At 40.6% G+C, this 17,378-nt stretch overlaps 1 protein-coding gene across 2 annotated transcripts; it reads left to right on the top strand.

Annotated features, from left to right (window-relative positions):
• Positions 1-1,176: 1,176 nt before the first annotated feature.
• Positions 1,177-17,151, top strand: LOC115166768 (uncharacterized). 2 transcript variants are annotated; one of them, XM_029720548.1, is made up of 14 exons: positions 1,894-1,945; positions 4,130-4,224; positions 5,138-5,355; positions 5,718-5,861; positions 6,137-6,251; positions 8,763-8,964; positions 10,106-10,247; positions 10,469-10,624; positions 10,706-10,761; positions 10,888-11,063; positions 11,181-11,581; positions 13,044-13,140; positions 13,409-13,625; positions 15,926-17,151. In XM_029720548.1, exons 2-14 carry the CDS (start codon positions 4,153-4,155, stop codon positions 16,078-16,080), a joined length of 2,151 nt encoding a protein of 716 aa, XP_029576408.1. In that variant the 5' UTR covers positions 1,894-1,945; positions 4,130-4,152; the 3' UTR covers positions 16,081-17,151. The 2 variants fall into 2 exon arrangements, with proteins under 2 accessions (XP_029576406.1, XP_029576408.1); XM_029720546.1 differs by lacking the exon at positions 4,130-4,224 and having other exon boundaries at positions 1,177-1,945.
• The last annotated feature ends 227 nt before the right edge of the window (positions 17,152-17,378 follow it).

Genomic DNA, 17,378 nt, shown 5'->3' with positions numbered 1-17,378 from the left:
TTTGTTCAGGGGCAAAACAACAGATTTTTTTAACTTGTTGATCATCAAATCAAATTTATTTATATAGCCCTTCTTACATCAGCTGATATCTCAAAGTGCTGTACAGAAACCCAGCCTAAAACCCCAAACAGCAAGCAATGCAGGTGTAGAAGCATGGATCAAGCATTTGATCCAGCAACTTTTCGGATACTGGCTCGAAGCTCTAACCACTAGGCTACCTGCCGCATAATGATAATGGTTTTCATACACATAGCTTGTCCATAATGTAGAGGCCTATTGGCATACATTGTCCATAATGTAGAGGCCTATTGACATACATTGTCCATAATGTAGAGGCCTATGGGATATTCATTACCTTTGTATGCCTCTTCGTCTGTATACCTACAGACACAAAAGTGAGCAATTCAGTCATCTGCACCCAAAACAGCTAGCCTTCAACATATTCAGATATAGCTTACATATTCTTACCTCCTTGTTTATTGATATCCACTGAATTGTGTCCATTTTCTGTTTTAGAAAGATTTGCACAGATATGAAAAGGTACATGGTATCATCAAAAAACAATATCAATTTAGATCATCTAAGGGTCAAACATTGCCATAAATTGAGGAGATATTTACATATTTCAGCTAAGTGCCTGCACCTGCTGTCCTCTGAAATTCAAATCCAAATGTTTCAGTTGGGCAGTTAGGATCCTGCAAGAACCTCCACCAACTAAGGAGGTTCCTCGATTAACCGCACCTCCTATGGGGTTCTTGGAAGAACCCCTTTTGGGGACCATTTTCAGTGCCAAGAACCCTAAGGTTCTCCAAAGAACTTTGAGGATCTTAGAAGAGTCCTGGTTGAACCCCTCATTTCTTCGTGTTTTCAGTAGGAAGGCAACAGCTGAAACATTATAGACTACAAATTGAAATATCTTGGTAGGCTTAGAAGGGCCATTAGGTCAATTGTTCAACTTTCTGAAACCTTTTGCCTCGTTCAGATGCTAGTCGGAACTAGGAAACTCGAAAATGTCAAAGTTGCTGATTAGTTGAACGAGGCACGTGTATAACTACAACCAGTTTGCAAGTATGAAATGTTTCTTGTTCCGACTGGTAGATGAACGCGGCATTTTGCTCGCAAGGTAGCGCTATTAAATGACGAGCCAACTCAGATGAAGTTGCAATTTAGCTCGCCCGGTTCACCCTGTGAGAGGAGGTTATCTGGGTTAAACTGGATTGCATTCGTTTTGAAAACGGCTGAGGTGAGAGAGTGCGTTTGTTCAGTGCGTGTTTTTTGAAGAATTGGACCTTATTTAAACATTTTCATATCAAATAAATGTACAAGCCGAAATAATAATTGTGTCAAGAATAGGCATATGTACAGGCTAAATACCAATAGCCGAATTATGTATCAATAGCCATTATTCATCATAATTAAAATAAAAAAACAAGTCTTTAGCTTTGAAAAAACATACATGGTAATACTTTTCAAATGTGTAGGTATGGTCTAAACAAGTGACCCTCATAGGTCACTGCAACAACAACCAAATCACCAATACGATTACAGTCTCATTGGCATCCTTTCATTACAAAGGAAAACATATATATATAATGATTATAGCAATCTAATTATGAAGTGAGGCAACACAGGATCAAACAATGCGATTTTTTTTTTTTCAAATACTTTGAAGTGCATCAGAAACCCGGTTATTCCAGTCATTGAATTACTCCACGCCTCCACCATATAAATGAATAGGAACGAGGAACTTGAAGGACATGATTAGACAGACAGACAGACAGACAGACAGATCGGCTAAGAGAAAGACATCATGGACCTTGGTATGCTGCTCCTGCTGGTACTCAGCAGTGCCGTCTGCCACAGCACGGATTCGACGTACTATGGTGGGACTATGCGCTCTACAGTACCGGGATACATGCCCCCAGACTCGAAATGGACAGGGGAGGTAGGTTCCTATGAGTACATAACTTGATTTGCAATAAATAGTCTACAAAGTACATGCCAAACCTGCCAGTGCCTTTAATACTATAACACTCATAACCAGTGGTGGGAAAAGTATCCAATTGTCTTACTTAAGTAAAAGTAAACATAGAAATGACTCAAGTGAAGTAATCCAATAAAATACTACTTGAGTAAAAGTAATAAAAGTATTTGGTTTTAAATATACTGAAGTATCAAAAGTGAAAGTAAATGCTATGTATCATTTCAAATTCCTTTTTAAACCAGACAGCACATATATTTTTACTTATGGATAGCCAGAGGCACACTCCTACAGTCAGACATCATTTACAAACGAAGTATTTGCGTGTAAGGAGTCCGCCTGATCAGAGGCAGTAGTGATGACCCCTTGTTCCCGAACCGACCATTTTCCTGTCCTGAAATGAGTGCTTTTGGGTGTCAAGGAAAATGTAAGTGAGGAAAAAGTACATATGTTCTTTACAGGGGAAATTGAAAAAAATATGTATTGTGTCATTTTGGAGTCACTTTTATTGTAATAAGAATATAATATGTTTCTGAACACTTCTACATTAATGTGGATGCTACCATGATTACGGATAATCCTGAATGAATCATGATATTTGTGCATCTTTCTCACTCAAGCTGACTGTCTACACTTTAACAAAAACACTGTTTTTGCTTAGTTACTTTACACCACTGCTCATAACCAATTTCACAAGGTACATTTACCGTTTCTGGAGGTGAAAGAAACACACCATTTCTGTCTTGCTTCTATGTTTGGGAATAAAACAGTTGAAATGATGTAGCCTAATTTATCACTTTTGGGGAAGCTTTTTAAAAATATTTTTTAATATGGAAATGACGATGAATGTCAGGAGAACATGTGATCATACAGGTTTGGCATGCACATCCAAGAAATACAATGATCTATAAACGAGCTCTGATTCTGAACGCCACAGAAGGTGTTCATCCATGCCTTTTCTTTAGCAACTGTTAAAGAAAACTGTTCAGACATGTAAAACAGATGTCTGACCAATCTTTATTGATTGGTGGAGTATCAGGTAAAAGAAGAAAGATAGAGGGGGAGGAAGAGAGAAAGAAAGAAAGATAGAAGGGGGAGGAAGAGAGAAAGGAAGATAGAGGGGGAGGAAGAGAGAAAGGAAGAGAGAATTGAACATTGAGGGGGGAAGAGAGAAAGGAAGATAGAGGAGGAGGAAGAGAGAAAGGAAGATGGAGGAGGAGGAAGAGAGAAAGGAAGATAGAGGAGGAGGAAGAGAGAATGGAAGAGAGAATGGAAGATAGAGGAGGAGGAAGAGAGAAAGGAAGATAGAGGAGGGGGAAGAGAGAATGGTAGATAGAGGGGGAGGAAGACAGAATGGACGATAAAGCTAGGGTTGATAACAGTACACTGTAAACCCAGATGTGCTGTCATTACTCTAAACTTGTGAGGAAACTCTTTGCACTCAATATATCTGAGCAGTGGTGTAAAGTACTTAAGTAAAAATACTTTAAAGGACTACTTAAGTATTTTTGGGGGGTATCTGTACTTTACTTTACTATTTATATTTTTGGCAACTTTTACTTTTACTTCACTACATTCCGAAAGAAAATAATGTACTTTTTACTCCATACATTTTCCATGACACCCAAAAGTACTTGTTACATTTTGACAGGAAAATTGTCCAATTCACACACTTGTCAAAAGAACATCCCTGGTCATCCCTTTTCCCTCTGATCTGGCGGACTCACTAAACACAAATGCTTCATTCGTTAATGATGTCTGAGTGTTGTGGTGTGCCCCTGGCAACACATACATTTAAAAACAAAAAGAGAATTGTGTCGTCTGGTTTGATTAATATAAGGAATTTGAAATGATTTATACTTTTACTTTTGATGCTTAAGTACATTTTAGCAATTCCATTTACTTTTGATACTTAAGTATATTTTAAACCAAATACTTGTAGATTTTTACTCAAGTATTATTTTACTGGGTGACTTTTACTTTTACTTGAGTCATTTTCTATTAAGGTATCTATACTTTTACTCAAGTATGACAATTTAGTATTTTTTCCACCGCTGTATCTCAGTACAGTTACTTAAAGTGATATTGTCATCATGGTGTAGGAGTCCACACCTCCAATATAATTTACCAGCATGCCTTGCCTTTCAGAGTGAAGTGTAGAGATACCACCCATGACTGTATTTGTTAGTGACAGAGACATGGTTGTTGAATTCGTTCATCTTCAGTCCTGTGGCCTTCACCAAGTGAGTTCCTAGGTGAATGTTATCATTATAATAAAACTCATTATGACAATACATTACGTATCTCATAAGGCCTTATTAGGAATCCTAGCTTTACTTTAATACACTGGCCTGAAACTCATGGTTTACAGGCCACATAAGGCCTGCAAGTAGGTTTGCAAAATTCCAGTTACTTTCCCCAAATTCCCCGATTTATTGTTAAAAAAATTTGAGTTGATGTGACTTATCATTTAGTTTTGAGTCAGTACTACATAAACATTAAAAATAATAATGACTTTTCATTGAGTTCAACTTACTAGTAGTATTTGAGTTAAAAATGCCTTGGGGTTTACAGTGTAGTTTGTGGTCAATTCCAAGTAATTTCCTGTTAGTAGATTTGCAAATGGAAAATCTTAAGTGCAATTTATGAAAAATTAAAACAGCACTCCGAATTAATTCCACATCCAATGAAAGTAAGAAATTAATTTAACAGCTTTTCTACATAAACTAGGTGATGGAGGAAATTGATTTAGCAGTTTCTCTATGTAAACTCTGTGCTGGGAGAAATTGGGGGAAAGATCTTCAAGTTGATAAATAACATGATTCATGGGACAATATTACAACCATTATTTGTTCTGTCTTGGTGCAACCATTATTCGTTCTGTCTTGATGTAACCATTTTTTCTATCTTGATGCAACAATTCTTTCTGTCTTGATGCAACCATTTCTTAACATTCTTAATGCAACCTGACCTATCTCCCCTATCAGGGCCCTATATTCAAAAAGCTTATCAGAGTAGTAGTGCTGATCTAGGATCAGGGTCCTCCCTGTCCGTATACTCTTATTCATTATGATCTAAAAGGCAAAAATGATCCTGTATCAGCACTCCTACTCTGAGACTGTCTGTGAAAATGGGCCCTAACCTGTGTGCTGGCAGGTACAATTCCACTATCGTGAGAATGGCCGGGACAGGTGTGAACAGCAGTTCTCCTGGGAGTGCACCAGCGGTTACTGTAATGGCAGTGCCAACCGACAAGGACCTGTCGTGCAAACCACCGACAAGGACCAGTCCGGCCAAAACCTCTGGTGCCAGTCGGAGGGACACTTCACTAGAAACTTCACTAGGGACCAGAAAACCCAATCCTACACCCTGAGGTAAACTTGGATTTTCTGGGTGTGGTGGAGGAAGGGGCGGGGGGTTGACGCCAGCCTCTGGGTGTTAGAGACAGGAAGTCATCTGTTGAATGCTGTTTTGAAGAGTAATAAGCACATCAACCAGGCATCTTGACCCCCCCCCCATAGTTACTGTTGCTGTGTCTGTTGTGCTCCGATCCCATCAAACAACATTTTGCTGGATTTTAATGTTGGAAAGATCCCATCACATTGCAATCTGAGCACTGTGGAAATAACAGTTATATTGATGATGTGGATGGAATCACTAGAAAATACGTGTATCTCTCAGAATGATGTCATGCTAATCTAACACTTCAATGCACTGATTCAACCTGTCATTGTAGTGACTCAGGTTGCTGTTGGGGCTCCAATGTCAATGGAAAGACCAACTGGACAATACACACCGAGGTGGATTTGGGGTTACGGATCAGCCCGGGGCCTCCAACTCAAAACACACCTCCTGTCACGGCAACTGTCCCAACCCTGCGGTACGACCATGAGGGAAGCAAACTGAATGTATCAAAAAGAGCTTCTGCCAAACAACCGCATACTAAACTTAGTGGCATATTTCAACCTGAGCCCTTTAGAACCCGTCTCAGTCATCTACAGAAGCATTCTAGAATTCTATTGTGGTGTAAATGGTTAAACAATACATTCTGTTTTATTCTACATCTACATAACACTACAGTCATGTCGCTGTTATCTGGGATTATTATCTACTAATGAAAGTGTTTTTTGTTTCTCTCTGTGATGTCATGAGTAGAGTTCCTCAGAACTGTTTTTCCACTCTTCCTCTCTTGGCCTATGACCCGGATGGAGATGACGTGAGGTGTCACTTCTCTGTGAACGTCACACACCCCAACGTTACACTTGACATGGTAATAAAATAAACAATGTAGATGCAATCAAGCCCGTTTATTAACGGTTTAGTACATGGGGTATTATTAAGCTAGCTAAAATCAGATTGGTTGAATAATTGTTCCGACTTCAAAGGCACGTGAACAATCCCTGCGGAGGTACTGCAGGGGGTCCCCTCTCTCAATATTTTTATGAATATCGCTAGCAACAACAGAATAAACACATTTCTTATTACATACCCACAGTAGAAAAGAGGAGAATATCTTATTTCTTATGATGTCAGCTTAATTTCCCAAATCCGAATATTGAGCAAATTACACTCACTGGAGTATTTGATTTAGGATTTTAAAAAGCACACGCAAATAGGGGTGGCTTCATGTGCTCATGGGAAATGGGAAACTGGGAAGTTGGAAGTGGTAGGTCTGACATGAATGTGTTCACGTGCCTTTGAAGTTAGAACAATTCTTTAACCAATACGATTTTAGCTAGCTTGATAAGATAACTAACGTTGCTAATTATAAAGTTAGCTTGCTTAACATTGACGATATGGTCAAACTAGCTACATTATCCTCATTGATAACATTTTAATTGTCAAAAAGGGATTTGTTGTCATCTGTTGGTCGAAAAGGTGAAAGGTCAGTGGTGAAGCGTCGCTACATGGCAACTCGGGTAACAACTAGTTTCCCGCTTGTAACTCCGACTTGGAAGGTCGTTCCCACTTCCGATAACTCTGATAGCATGTGAATGCGGCATAGGCTGCCAGTGCCGCTGGCTGCTGGTAAGCTTTCTTGACTTGGACATAATGTTTTGCCAACACATGGCTGACCTTTGTTTAACCAGATAAACAGTTGCTCTTAGCAAAAATGTGTTTGGAGTTACCTTTCTAGCTAATAGTCTATGTTAGAGTTTACACTTCCACTTCCAATTATAATGTGGGGAGATCAAAATAATGAAAACTATCTAGGAAATATTTTCATTTTAAAATGTTGATTACTTCTCCTTTCCATTATCATTTACCTGATGTGAAAAAAAAAAAATGTTTTTGCTAACTGTATGATGTTGGTCCCTGGGTCGCCGGTTTGCCTGGGACGGGGTCCTTGGGTAAGATTTAAATGTTTTTGCTAACTGTATGATGTTGGTCCCTGGGTCGCCGGTTTGCCTGGGACGGGGTCCTTGGGTAAGATTTAAATGTTTTTGCTAACTGTATGATGTTGGTCCCTGGGTCGCCGGTTTGCCTGGGACGGGGTCCTTGGGTAAGATTTAAATGTTTTTGCTAACTGTATGATGTTGGTCCCTGGGTCGCCGGTTTGCCTGGGACGGGGTCCTTGGGTAAGATTTAAATGTTTATGCTAACTGTATGATGTTGGTCCCTGGGTCGCCGGTTTGCCTGGGACGGGGTCCTTGGGTAAGATTTAAATGTTTATGCTAACTGTATGATGTTGGTCCCTGGGTCGCCGGTTTGCCTGGGACGGGGTCCTTGGGTAAGATTTAAATGTTTTTGCTAACTGTATGATGTTGGTCCCTGGGTCGCCGGTTTGCCTGGGACGGGGTCCTTGAGTAAGATTTAAATGTTTTTGCTAACTGTATGATGTTGGTCCCTGGGTCGCCGGTTTGCCTGGGACGGGGTCCTTGGGTAAGATTTAAATGTTTTTGCTAACTGTATGATGTTGGTCCCTGGGTCGCCGGTTTGCCTGGGACGGGGTCCTTGGGTAAGATTTAAATGTTTATGCTAACTGTATGATGTTGGTCCCTGGGTCGCCGGTTTGCCTGGGACGGGGTCCTTGGGTAAGATTTAAATGTTTTTGCTAACTGTATGATGTTGGTCCCTGGGTCGCCGGTTTGCCTGGGACGGGGTCCTTGGGTAAGATTTAAATGTTTATGCTAACTGTATGATGTTGGTCCCTGGGTCGCCGGTTTGCCTGGGACGGGGTCCTTGGGTAAGATTTAAATGTTTTTGCTAACTGTATGATGTTGGTCCCTGGGTCGCCGGTTTGCCTGGGACGGGGTCCTTGGGTAAGATTTAAATGTTTTTGCTAACTGTATGATGTTGGTCCCTGGGTCGCCGGTTTGCCTGGGACGGGGTCCTTGGGTAAGATTTAAATGTTTTTGCTAACTGTATGATGTTGGTCCCTGGGTCGCCGGTTTGCCTGGGACGGGGTCCTTGGGTAAGATTTAAATGTTTATGCTAACTGTATGATGTTGGTCCCTGGGTCGCCGGTTTGCTTGGGACGGGGTCCTTGGGTAAGATTTAAATGTTTTTGCTAACTGTATGATGTTGGTCCCTGGGTCGCCGGTTTGCCTGGGACGGGGTCCTTGGGTAAGATAATGTTGAAGATCCCTGGTCTAGTGTGAGAGACCCTTATTTATTATAAACATTCAATCCAATTCAGCACAATTAACATCCAACATGACGTAGATGCATTGATCTGGGATCAGCTTTTCCTTTTCAGATCATAATGAATAGGATTACATGGACAGGGAGAAACTGTTCCTAGATCAGCAGTTTATTCACTATCTTCTCGTTCCTCCAGGTCCAGTGCACTCTGCATGCCACGGGCCTGTTGGCTGTAGGGTTGCATGTATTTGAGATACTGCTGCAGGACCACCCCACTGTAGACGTCAACATGACGGGATATAAATCAAATTATAGCAGAAAGGCCCTGAACGAGTCCTATGTTAATAACCCGACTCCAACCCCGTTCAGCCGTGTGCCCTTGCAGTTTGCCGTGGAGAGTAAGTAGCATGTCTCACAGTTGAATGCTTCCTTTTGGCAGAGGGAACCAACCAATCAATTTAATTAAATGGGATTTGTATTGCGTTTTGTCTAGTCGTATAATATGTATAGATTTGTGACGTATAGTCATTTGTCAAAAAATAAAACAGAAATTGAGTTGCATGTTGGTAAAAGTGGTATAGGTTTCAAAATTGAACTCTTAGTTTGTTTATGCAAATATAGTTTTGTTCACCTGGTGGAATGACAGTAAAGATGATGGTGCATTCCAAAATGGCAATCTGCATGGTTTTAATCTCCCTAATTACAATGTACCTCTATTTACTGAGAGCAGCACAAAATTCTATCAATCTAGCTAAAAACAAACACCCTACTGCCCCTGAGAATATAATCCGACAACAATTTAGTCCAAAGCATTGTCAATCATTGTTTACAGACATGTATGCCGCTGTGGATCCTCTAAAGGGGCAATCTGGGATTCCAACAACAATAAAGCGGACACCGTGCCACTTTTTTTGGTAAACAGCTGAGGGATGGGTGCAACCACTCTCAAATGTATAGACGGAGCTATGGATACAAGGACTGACTGTCCATGAGATCAAAATGATAGCTATGGATACAAGGACTGACTGTCCATGAGATCAAAATGATAGCTTTAACCATGTTATGAAGCTATACAAACATTAGATTAAATAAAACAAGCTTGTATTTTAGGTAGTGATTTATTAAGACAGTTGAACTAAGCTCAAGAGGCATTTCAATAAGTTATAGTATTGAAGAATCAATGTCTATATATCATTAATTTTATAGTATAATAATGGATGTAGCAATCCCAGAATGCCCCTTTATTAACACACCCACTAGATGTCTAAAACCTGTCCTTTCTGTGGTTTTAGTCCAGCCAACTCTGCCCAACTGTCTCCCTGGCTACATAGAGAATGTCAAGAGTGTGCAAAGAATCCCAAATATAAAATAGATTTTCATTTGTTTAACACTTTTTTGGTTACTACATGATTCCATTTGTGTTATTTCATAGTTTTGATGTCTTCACTATTATTCTACAATGTAGAAAATTTTAAAAATAAAGAAAAACCCTTGAATGACTGGTACTGTATCTAAAACCTGTCCTTTCTGTTGTTTTAGTCCAGCCAGCTCTATCCAGCTGTCTCCCTGGCTACATACGACCACAGTTCTTGACTCCGACACCTTCACATGGGGATGTCCATCATGCCGCTGTGGGTCACCTGTACCAGCTCGAAGCCCGAGTAAAAGCCGCCCATGCCAAGTAAGAGTACCTCTCTCACCTACATCACCTTACTGTTCAAAACTCTATTGACTTCCCCCGTTGTTTTACGTCTGGACTGACTGCAGAGACCACAACACTTAGCAATGCTCATTTTTTAACCAGCTTGAACAGCACATGAAAACCGAAAATGAATGAGATGAACAGAGTTCCTCGCGCTTGTCCAGGAGTTGTAACTTTTCTGTCTTTCTGCTTCCTCAAAGGATATTTGATTTCCAGGTCAGCGGCCCTTCCAACATGACCAAGAAGATCCAGGATGAGAGCGTTGGTGTCACGAGGCTCTTCCTGGGCTGGACCCCGCAGGAAAGACACCTGAAACAAAACATTCCCATCTGTTTCACTGCCGAGACAAACGAGAGGTATGTTGAAGGGACGTTTACAGTAGTTGTTGTTGTTGTCGTTCTGTGGTCATTGTTGTTCTTATTTGTTCTTCATTTCAGCCAATCAGAGATGAGATGTGTGGTTGTGGTGGTGGTTAAAGCCCTCGCACTTACAGGTTAGTTGATTTTCACCCCCTTCAATCTTTGCACTGTTGCTAGATAGACTTCCATGTATGTTATAGGGTAAGATCCAATCCTAACGTGATGATACACACATAACACGTCATCTCCTCTGTATGCAGGTGAGGCGAATGTTTCGTGCACAGCGAATAGGATCAGCATCGCCGTGATCAAGGCCTATCTGCCTGAGGTGGACATGAAGTGGCTGCGGCTAGCCGACTCATCCTGCTCCCTAACCTCCAACCAAACACACATCATGGGTACCATGTCACTCAACAGCTGTGGCACAAAGATGGAGGTATGAGAAACATTCAAACACACACACACATACTTGGAGGTGTGCCATCTCTTTCTCCCCTCTTGTGTTTTGTTTCTTATCTTCCTAAATCTGGTTTCTCTCTCCGCCTCTATCTAGGATGCAGGTGACTTCATGGTGTTCAAAAACGAAATAAACTCCTTTGACGCGGTCAACGCGACCATCACGCGACGTAACCAGATCAACATCGGCTTCTCCTGCCGGTACCCCAAGACTGTCAGCATTTCCAACTATTACCAGATCCACAGCTCCAACTACATGTTCACAGAGTCCAACTTTGGTAGCTTCGGCTACACCTTTGAGGTCTTCAAGGACAGTAAGTTCAGCCAGAAGGTGGATCCCAGTGCTTACCCAGTGAATGTGAAGCTAATGGACAGGATGTACATGGGCATCCAGGCCCAGTCCGATCTGCCCAAGGTACAGCTGTTGGTGGAGTCTTGCAAAGCCACTCCGGATGACAGCGCCAGCAGCAGTCTCTTCTACGACCTCATCAAAGACGGGTGAGGAGGGGTCCCACAAACGGGCTGTGGGCTTGAAGCTGTGAAAGAGGAATTGCAGGAATCTGCCGTTGTACTGTATTTGTTACATATTGAACCTTTATTTAGGCATTGTGGAGTCCCAATGAGACCAAGGTCTCATTTACAAGGGAGCCCTGCATGACAAACAATTACACACTCAAGGCAGCATAGGAAATACACAACATTTTTCCTTGTTTACCACCCAGGGTGCATTATGTGGCCTGAAATGCAAATCTTATTTTCTTCACCTGCAAGAGTAAAGAATGTGTGAACCACAGGTAACAGTCAACATAATATCGCATTCCAAAATGGTAAACAACAGGTAACAGTCAACATAATGTCGCATTCCAAAATGGTAAACAACAGGTAACAGTCAACATAATGTCGTATTCCAAAATGGTAAACAACAGGTAACAGTCAACATAATGTCGCATTCCAAAATGGTAAACAACAGGTAACAGTCAACATAATGTCGCATTCCAAAATGGTAAACAACAGGTAACAGTCAACATAATGTTGTATTCCAAAATGGTAAACAACAGGTAACAGTCAACATAATGTTGTATTCCAAAATGGTAAACAACAGGTAACAGTCAACATAATGTCGCATTCCAAAATGGTAAACAACAGGTAACAGTCAACATAATGTCGCATTCCAAAATGGTAAACAACAGGTAACAGTCAACATAATGTCGCATTCCAAAATGGTAAACAACAGGTAACAGTCAACATAATGTCGCATTCCAAAATGGTAAACAACAGGTAACAGTCAACATAATGTCGCATTCCAAAATGGTAAACAACAGGTAACAGTCAACATAATGTCGCATTCCAAAATGGTAAACAACAGGTAACAGTCAACATAATGTTGTATTCCAAAATGGTAAACAACAGGTAACAGTCAACATAATGTTGTATTCCAAAATGGTAAACAACAGGTAACAGTCAACATAATGTCGCATTCCAAAATGGTAAACAACAGGTAACAGTCAACATAATGTTGTATTCCAAAATGGTAAACAACAGGTAACAGTCAACATAATGTTGTATTCCAAAATGGTAAACAACAGGTAACAGTCAACATAATGTTGTATTCCAAAATGGTAAACAACAGGTAACAGTCAACATAATGTTGTATTCCAAAATGGTAAACAACAGGTAACAGTCAACATAATGTCGCATTCCAAAATGGTAAACAACAGGTAACAGTCAACATAATGTCGCATTCAAAAATGGTAAACAATGTTGTTTTGTTTACCCTAATTATTTGTTTTGTTTTCCACAATTGCTGTTTGTCTATCAGTCTTTATTGACAAAGAGCAGCACATAATGCTATTGGCAAGCTTCAAATGGGACTGAGAGATTACACAAACGTAATCATGAGTTCATTTGTCTCCATCCTGTCTCAGTAAAATGTACTTTCTTTCTTTCTTTTACAATGAAGGTGTCTAAAGGACGAGACGGTCAAGGTTTATCCCGGTAACCTAACCCAATTCTACTTTGAGGTCCAGGCCTTCAAATTCACTGGGAGCTACGACCAGGTAAAACTTAACATCCAAATGACTTGTCTTCACATTCTTTCTTTCTTATATTTACTGACTTTATTAGAGTATTATCATGTTGCATCAATGTGGAATTCACCTGAAGACATCAAGATGCACAGGTTTGGTCTTATTCAGACACAGTTTTCAACCTAAATGTTTATTTCACAAATATCAATTCAAATGGTTGATTGTGGATGTTGATCCAGTATTAGGAAAATCTTCTTGGATGGTCACCTCCCTTTTACATCCCATGTCCCTCCTTTAGGTGTACCTCACCTGTACCGTCATCCTGTGTGAGGTGGGAAACCCCAACTCTAGGTGTGGCCAGGGCTGCCTGAACACAGCCTCGCGGAGGCGCAGGCGAGATCTCCCCATCGGAGAGACAGACAGGCACTACATAACCCAGGGTCCTTTCCGTGTGGTCAGAGAGGCCCAGCCCAGTGCAGACCAGAAGACAGGTGCAGACGAAAAGACCCGTGGAGGTAATTACCCCGCTCTTAGGGATGGATCAAAATGTACACAATTGGTACCTGGAGGAAAATGGGGAGGGTTATGTAGGGTCCAATTTATGGAGGGTCCAATTTCAGTCAAGGGGAAGATTTTGGACATCTAGTCCAGGGGAGGGTCATGTAATTGGTGAAATGTAAATATTTTTCAGTGTTTTAGAATGAGTTTCTTATTAGGCTATATATGGATATGTGCCCGATGCCGCCCCTCATCTCTGATTCTCCACTGGACACGGAAAATCAAGTGAGCCTATAGGCTGTTTAGAGTGGTCTCAATCAAATGATCCATAGCCTGTAGGCTACGAAGTGCATGCTCAGAGAAGCACAGAGCAAAGTTATATTTCTCAGATCACTGCTGGGAGTGTATAAATAACACTGGGCTGCATTACACATTACCCACTGCAATGGATATTCCAACCCTGAGCCCCGGCCTGCTCTGTTCTTGTTGACCCCCCCCAAATAAAAAATGGTGTGCTGCCTAACCAATGGCTGTGCTCTGTTAGCCTATGGTGGCAGTTCAGGAAGAGAGTCAAAGGCTTCCTTTGATTAGGCCTAGTCCAACAAATGCACCAACTTGCGGTCAGACTAGCCTATAGCCTATGTTCTGTTCAGCTTGAGAAAGAGAGCACAAAGATTCTGCCCTTGCCCAGTCGTGAAATCCATAGATTAGGGCGTAATGAATTTATTTAAATTGACTGATTTACTGTAACTCAGTAAAATAACTGAAATTGTTGAAAATACACTATATGTACAAAAGTATGTGGACACCCCTTCAAATTAATGGATTCGGCTATTTCAGCCACACCGTTACTGACAGATGTATAAAATCGAGCACACAGCCATGCAATCTCCATAGCCAAACATTGGCAGTAGAATGACCTTACTGAAGAGGCACCGTCATAGGACGCCACCTTTCCAATAAGACAGCCCGTCAAGTTTCTGCACTGCTAAAGGTCAACTATAGGTGCTGTTATTGTGAAGTGGAAACATCTAGGAGCAACAACGGCTCAGCAGGGAAGTGGTAGGCCGCACATGCTCACAGAATGGGACTGGCGAGTGCTGAAGCGCGTAAAAATCATCTGTCCTCAGTTGCAACACTCACCACAGAGATCCAAACTGCCTCTGGAAGCAACGTCAGCATAAGAACTGTTTTTTGGGAGCTTCATGAAATGGGTTTCCATGGCCGAGCAGCCACACACAAGCCTAAGATCACCATGTACAATACCAAGTGTCGGCTGGAGTGGTGTGAAGCTCGCCACCATTGGAGCAGTGGAAACGCGTTCTCTGGAGTGATGAATCACGCTTCACCATCTGGCAGTCCGACGGACAAATCTGTGTTTGGCGGATGCCAGAAGAGCGCTACCTGCCTGAATGCATAGTCCCAACTGTAAAGTTTGGTGGATGAGTAATAAAGGTCTGGGGCTGTTTTTCATGGTTCTGGCTAGGCCCATTAGTTCCAGTGAAGGGAAATCTTAACGCTACAGCATAAAATGACATTCTAGACGATTCTGTGCTTCCAACGTTGTGGCAACAGTTTGGGGAAGGCTCTGTCCTGTTTCATCATGACAATGCTCCCGTGCACAAAGTGAGGTCCGTACAGAAATGATTTGTTGAGATTGGTGTGGAAGAACTTGACTGGCCTGCACAGAGCCCTGACCTCAACCCCATCAAACACCTTTGGGATGAATTGGAACGCCGACTGCGAGCCAGGCCTAATAGGCCAACATCAGTGCCCGACCTCACTAATGCTCTTGTGGCAAGTCCCCGCAGCAATGTTCCAACATCTCGTGGAAATATTTCCCTGAAGAGTGGAGGCTGTTGTAGCAGCAAAGGGTGTGCTATCTCCATATTAATGCCCATGATTTTGGAATGAGATGTTCGACGAGCAGATGTCCACATACTTTTAGCCATGTAGTGTATATTTTGCTGAATGGAGGGCCATCCATTTTCATTTCAGAGTGATCTGATTTTCTCCATGTAAATGTTATTATAAATAACGTTCACCCTCTTAGTAAAGTGTTCATTCTGATCAGGATTAGACCAGAGAAACACCAGTATGACCCAGACAATTATGTTGAAACATTTAGGATTAGGTTATAGGGTTAACCAGACCTAAAACATAACCCTAAACATGCTGACTGGATGGACTGTGTCCCAATACTTTTTCATGACTGCCTTTCCTTGCCTGCTTTTTCCTAAATGAACAAATATAAACTCCCATTACTCTGATGACAGTATTTGGTTGTTTTTGCTGTTAATTGCCGCTCCTGTTGTAGATGTGGAAGCTACACATTTTCTCAGATCGGACATGGGAACCATAGTCTTCGCCGGGCTGTTCATCATGACCTTGATGCTGCTGGCTGTGGTCGTGGTCTATTTTTTGAAGAAGAGCAGAGCTGAAGAACACAAGGCTCTCATTGCATATGATTAGAGAAATGGAGCTGGATTTGTGCTGTGCCTGACCAAGGTCATGTGACTGAACGCACTTCTGGTTTACCAAAAGTAAAGCACACCTTTCTTTTAGTTTTACAATCAGATTTACTTTAAACAACAAATGAACACTAGTTTACATACTGAATACGGTAACATTACTACACAAATGAACACTAGTTTACATACTGAATACAGTAACATTAACTACACAAATTAACACTAGTTTACATACTGAATACGGTAACATTAACTACACAAATGAACACTAGTTTACATACTGAATACAGTAACATTAACTACACAAATTAACACTAGTTTACATACTGAATACGGTAACATTACTACACAAATTAACACTAGTTTACATACTGAATACAGTAACATTAACTACACAAATTAACACTAGTTTACATACTGAATATGGTAACATTAACTACACAAATTAACACTAGTTTACATACTGAATACAGTAACATTAACTACACAAATTAACACTAGTTTACATACTGAATACGGTAACATTAACTACACAAATTAACACTAGTTTACATACTGAATACGGTAACATTAACTACACAAATTAACACTAGTTTACATACTGAATACGATAACATTACTACACAAGTTAACACTTGTTTACATACTGAATATGGTAACATTAACTACACCAATTAACACTAGTTTACATACTGAATACGGTAACATTACAACACAAATTAACACTAGTTTACATACTGAATACGGTAACATTAACTACACAAATTAACACTAGTTTACATACTGAATACGGTAACATTAACTACACAAATTAACACTAGTTTACATACTGAATACGGTAACATTAACTAGACAAATTAACACTTGTTTACATACTGAATATGGTAACATTACTACACAAATGTACTTGGTTCATTCTTATTCACTTTTCTGTGATATACACATTTGGATCAACTGTTTGATACTCCTGAATCAAGAAAGTGGAAGAAATGTTTTGTTGTTGGGAATCCTGTTATGCAAATAAGTCTGTATTTATTAAATACATTTTAGGCAAAAGTCCTCTTTTACTGTTCTCTGCCTCACCACTCATTCAAACATGATTAACTGCTTTAAAGGGGCAATCATTTTATGACTAATAAATTAATGATATTTATTGATTCTTGAATATTTATAAATTCCTCATGAGTTTAGTTCAAGTGTTGTACCCCCATCAGAACCCAAAGTATAAGCTTGTTTTACTTCGATGTTTGTAAACAAAGTAAATATAAACAAACTATATAGCCTCAAATCATGTTTATT

The sequence above is a fragment of the Salmo trutta genome, chromosome 29 (assembly GCF_901001165.1).
Source record: "Salmo trutta chromosome 29, fSalTru1.1, whole genome shotgun sequence".
NCBI classification, from domain to species: Eukaryota; Metazoa; Chordata; class Actinopteri; order Salmoniformes; family Salmonidae; genus Salmo; species Salmo trutta.
Note: the sequence above shows the minus strand (reverse complement) of the source record. Positions and strands in the feature narration are given on the sequence as shown.

Excerpts from the sequence above, each read along its gene's own strand:
- LOC115166768 (XM_029720546.1), top strand. The coding sequence starts at position 1,811 with ATGGACCTTGGTATGCTGCTCCTGCTGGTACTCAGCAGTGCCGTCTGC. Across the intron at positions 5,862-6,136 it reads GCAACTGTCCCAACCCTGCG|AGTTCCTCAGAACTGTTTTT; the intron begins GTACGACCATGA and ends TGTCATGAGTAG. Across the intron at positions 10,625-10,705 it reads ACTGCCGAGACAAACGAGAG|CCAATCAGAGATGAGATGTG; the intron begins GTATGTTGAAGG and ends TCTTCATTTCAG.